Source organism: Montipora capricornis, chromosome 11 (genome assembly GCF_036669925.1).
Source record: "Montipora capricornis isolate CH-2021 chromosome 11, ASM3666992v2, whole genome shotgun sequence".
Taxonomy (NCBI): Eukaryota; Metazoa; Cnidaria; class Anthozoa; order Scleractinia; family Acroporidae; genus Montipora; species Montipora capricornis.
This window is the reverse complement of record NC_090893.1, coordinates 15,102,166-15,107,463: the sequence shown is the minus strand read 5'-3', so window position 1 is coordinate 15,107,463 and position 5,298 is coordinate 15,102,166. Positions and strand designations below refer to the sequence as shown.

At 37.2% G+C, this 5,298-nt stretch overlaps 1 protein-coding gene across 1 annotated transcript in view; it reads right to left on the bottom strand.

Annotated features, from left to right (window-relative positions):
* Nucleotides 1–372, bottom strand: part of LOC138023110 (pancreatic lipase-related protein 2-like) — a 14,275-nt gene extending 13,903 nt beyond the window's left edge. Inside the window, exon 1 of the mRNA XM_068870141.1 lies at nt 315–372. Within this exon, the coding sequence (XP_068726242.1) occupies nt 315–372 (58 nt within the window). The remainder of the gene's footprint in view (nt 1–314) is intronic.
* Nucleotides 373–5,298: the final 4,926 nt, after the last annotated feature.

Here is a 5,298-nt window from a genome sequence, read left to right as displayed (position 1 = left end):
GACGCAGTTAGACTGGCTAATTCGTCCAGACGTATAATGCTTGCCCATCTATACCAGACAAACTTAACAGACGCAGAAAAAAATATTTACCCAGCTTCGTCCCAGTCGAATTGTGCGTCTCTAGTATAAAAAACAGCCAATGTATGGTAAATTTCGGTTTGAATTATCTTTGTCAAAATATATATATAGATTTCTTGAGCTTACGGGCACATGAAAGTTAATAAGCGAGAGCGTTCCTGGGCAAATGTCCATGAGAAATGTCGTTTTCACTTAATCAAATAAAATTCAGTAAATCGTAATTGAATTATACTTACCTTGTCCTAATGCCACAAGTGATAAAAACACGAAAACGAGTGTGCTGGAGAACGCCATGTCTTTCAGTAACCAAGTTAACATCAGTAGTGAGAAATGCGAACTTGCTGGTTTCTCATGAAGCATATGTTAATTACGAATATGCGTAAAATAGCTTTGTCAGTTTACTGTGAGCGCAACAGGTCCCAGGAGGAGTTGGCAAGCAAATAGTAATTAAGGAGTTCATTAGTATTTTTCTTTGGCGGTTTGTTTTTATTGTTTTCGGACGGATGATGATAAATATTGCAAGAATGTTGTTTTTTGCAACCTATATCCACTTTAGAGGGAGGTAAAATGCCGGAGCAAATAGAAAGGGGGAGAGCAGTTTGTTTACACGTCGATATTCAACACACAACCAAATATAACTGTCGAGTATGTTTTTTTTACGAAGCTAACTGGGTCATACAGGATCAATTTCGGAAGCGGGTCATTTAAGTACGTTTTTGCCTTGCGTAATTATCTACCATACCGATTTAATTTTGATAGACGCTTCTTGTGCGGTATGAAACTGGTTAGTAACAAAATGCCAAGTCATACTTTTTGTTGATTACTACTGAGCGCTCTATCAGCAGACGTGCAAATGAAATGGTGTATATAATTTTTCTTTAATTAAAAGAAAAATGGGGACGTTTCTGTGTGTAATTTTAAGCTTTAAAGTGATATATTAATTCCACATTTTAGCCTTTAGGTACTTTACAGTGAATTTCAGATATTTCAGTGATTGCTTTTACTGTATGTCCTTGTCATTAGCCAGATTAAAAAATTTGATTCATTACGTTTAAGCTGTTAAGCTCCTCTTCTTATCCGAGATTAGTTATAAAAAGTGATAACACTTATTAATCAACAGTCAGTTAAATGCACTGTGTGTATACCTTGTCTCAATGCACTTTTAAACCGTAATGACAAATTGACTGTGTATTGGACTCCAGGAAACATTACTATGTGGTTATTTGATGTCCGGTAAAAGACCGCAACCTCGATTCTTTGATGGATCTGACTTGTCGGCGGCCATGTTTTGGAAAGGACAATGGCGAAAAAGGTTTTTTTCGGGAATTTGACTATATTATTATGCAAAACTTGAGTTACATTTTTCTATTGTTTCGGCACCAACATGGCCGTCTTATCAATTGAGTTCAATCAAAGAATTGTTGAAATATTGGTCCATTCTGCAGGTACCGGAGCAGAGAATACGTAAAACGAAAAGAAACAAAAGACAGAAAATAAATAAACTCCAAATAACTGAAGAGTAATCCCAAGTGACCAAAAACTACAATGCTTTCCGGTTCATCCAGAAAGACCCAAAATATTGTGTCAGCTTATTAAAATCAAGTGTGAAGTTGTCTTTATTTCCGAGATTACCGACCTTGCAGTAAAACTTAATGTTCACTTGAAGTTTGATGATTTGTTTGAGTTGCGGTTCCTGTGGTAAAATCCACTAATTTTCCAAGCTACGTTTAGCATGTTCCACTAAAAGGAATTTTTGGTACTTTTGGTGTGTTGGTTAGGACAACCATCTTAGCATTTGGGCATAGAAAGTAGTTCTGTCGCAATTTGTTTGAGCAAGGCCTAAAAAAAATTCAAAGATTCCCAGGACTAGACTTTTTCTATCAGCAAAAAGGAAGTGGTCGTTCAGACGTTCGGAACGCTTTAAGATAACAATAATAAGTTGCCTCTCGAACTCGAGAATAACATTAACAAAGCACAAAATGAGTTGATGGTTTGAACCATCAGTTGTAGTTGAAACGAGATGCTTCCGTGAAGCATACACTGGGTTGCCTGTGGTACGTGTTACAGAAAATCAGAAGGCACTGAATTGTGTGGTATTGAACTACAGCATTCCAGTCTCTGAAGAATAACAACAAATAAAAGAGAGCTGAAGGAAGTTTCCGGGACGGTCGATCGAGAATAAAATATTTACGACATGAAAAAACATTAATTTTGAACCGTGAATATAGAATATAAAAAGTTACGATCAGCGACAAACCTTTTTGGGAGATTTTTGCTACGTTCAATTTTGTTATTGTAAGTTTTGGCTTCACAAATAAATCGCAAAATCGAAAGTGACATCGCCGGAATTCAGCGGGCGCCGTGATTAAGTTATCGCGGCATGTTTAATCGCCAAACAGTGAAGCATCTGTATCAAATGATGGCAAGATACCGGGTTTTCGTAAGTTTCTTTTTCTGTTAAGTGTTATAGACTTTAAGTTTGACAATTCAAAACAAAGATCACAATCGCCCACCATTGCTTCTGCAAAGTCAAAACTTTACTCTCTAAAGACGAGGTTATTTATCACCAGGTAATTATAATTCCATCATTTTGGAAATAGCAGCTACTTTATTATTCACCGGCGTCACAATTTTTTGCTGAAACTCAAGCACGCTTCCAAACAGACCTGTTTATTTTCATGAAACCTTTCCTGTTTACAGAGCAATACTAAAAATTTCCTCCCGTATCACGTTTCAACCTTAAGCTCGAAAATTCAATCCGGGAATTCAATACACAACATCATATTAGAATTCACAAAGGCAGAAAATATCACAGAATCCTTTTCCAGCGAAACATTTTATTGAAACAAACAACACAAGTTGCACTAAAATGCCATTCGCGCTGCAATGACTTTCGACGCCATTGCTGGTTAACGAGCATAACAAACTCACGAGGCCTCGCAGAATGTATATTTACATTTAATTAATTTAGCACAACAGAAAAACGCTAACCTCATTTTGACACGAAAATGCTTTACTATTGTGGTCAGTGTAAAACGCAGACTGCAGACTGCAGACCAGGGATAAAATGCAGACTGAGGGTAAAATAAATATTTGTAATAAAAAACGAGTCATAAGCATAAAATATAGAGTGTTTGAAAGACAATCCCGTTTTACATCTGTCAACAACTCACATTATCATGACTGTAGGTCGCTGCACCTTTTGAGGACTGCTGTTAAGAGTCCATGGAAAATGCATTGAATGTATTGAAATGTTCAAAGTTATTTCTCACACCAGTACATCGAGGGATATCGATAGATAAACCAACAAAGGAAAGGTATCCGAGTTATAGGTTGTTCACCATTTACCACAAAAGTCCGGCAATTTTGGTTGGAGTGTAAATGGTAAGCCTATTTTGGTCTTCCCAAACAAAAAAAAATTTCCGGAGAAAACGGGAATTCTTGAAAGGTAGTCCAAAATTCCCAAACGGAATTTCCAATCAGAAAACGTGTTAACATTTGCATACTCCCATGATTTTGCCTCCCTCCAGACTCTCTCGGTAACCTTGAACGGATTTTGTAAATGGTACACGCCAATCCCAACTAAATTTTCCATTCGGGAGTTTTTGCTTACCATTTGAACAAACCTAGCACCGACCGGTTTTCTGCTCGTAAATGGTAAACGATCGTAATCCCGCTTGTTTTTTTTGGGTGCAACGAAATGCACAAAGAATTTCATGTATTTCAATTAGGACACGGGGATTTCATTGGTTAAGCTATGCGCGAAAACCCCCAGGGTGAGGTTGTAATTGAAAATAACATCCTCTAGATGCAAAACAAAGGAACTCTTGAACTAAAGGATAAACATAGTCTTAGCCCATGGAAGCACTCGCTCTAATCATCCTTATAAGTTCAGACATATTTTTGCTCGCACCAATGTATATCAGTTTTCCTTTTTCCCACTTGTTATCCCCCCTTTGGAATGACCTTCCCAATTCTGCTGTTAATGCTCATTCTGTTACTGCCTTCCAAACGAATGCTTTGCCAATCATAAGACAATATTGTAATGCAATGTAAACTTTTATATGTTGTAAATAATTTAATTAATTTATTTATTTTATTAATTTTCCTTTGCCCTCTTTTCTATTTCGTCGCTGACTGTTTTAGCATCCTGTATAGTCATGCGACTTCTAGGATTAATAAAAATGTATGTATGTATGTATGTATGTATGTATGTATGAAAGCGAATACAAGGATCCTACTAAGACATTTTTACATCTCAGTGATACTGGTTTAAGCCGACTGAAACGTTAGATTGTTGCAAAATCCACTTTATCTATGTCTCATGCGTGTCAAAATAAATTGAGTTATTAGGTAATTACACTCGGTGACTTTGTTCAGTGCAGCAAAATGGACAGTAGTGGGGTGGTGATTTCATTGCCTAAAAGCAACTCACTTAACGAAACTATACTTTTTCCTACAACAACAAGGATTCAAACAGCTTCAATTCAGAGAGCAGACGCATTTTTCGGCTTTTTTTTCACCCTCGGGTGAAACAAAAGCCGAAAAATGCGTCTGCTCTCCGCAGGCTAATGAAAATCCGGATTTATAACATGCGGTACGGCAAAAGAGCGATTGTGTTGTGTTGGGTTTTATGCCTATAACTCGTTTTTCATTATTACTTTATTTTACCCGCAGTCTGCATTTTACCCCTGGTCTGCAGTCTGCATTTTACCGTCAGTCTGCATTTTACCCCTGGTCTGCAGTCTGCAGTCTGCATTTTACCGTCAGTCTGCATTTTACCCCCGGTCTGCAGTCTGCAGTCTGCATTTTACCGTCAGTCTGCATTTTACCCCTGGTCTGCAGTCTGCAGTCTGCGTTTTACACTGACCGTTTACCGTGATTGCCATAAAAACTATCCAGATAAGCTCGCATATTATAAAACATGATGAATTCACAAAGGCCACTTTTTCCAGCAAACAAATTTTTGAAAACAAACAACATATTTGCTCTTAGAGGCGAAAAGCTCTTTCTATTTCATTGCGTGCGTGAAGAGAAAAAACTCAATCGTGTCAAATTACCACGTACTTCAGGTTCAAACCCTTTCCTGACGAACCTTTTCTTTGAATAACAAGAAAATGCTTTACTATTGCCATAAAAACTATCTAGCACACATATCATAAAACATGATGAATTCATAAAGGCCACCTTTTTCAGCGAACAATTTTTTTGAAGAGAAAA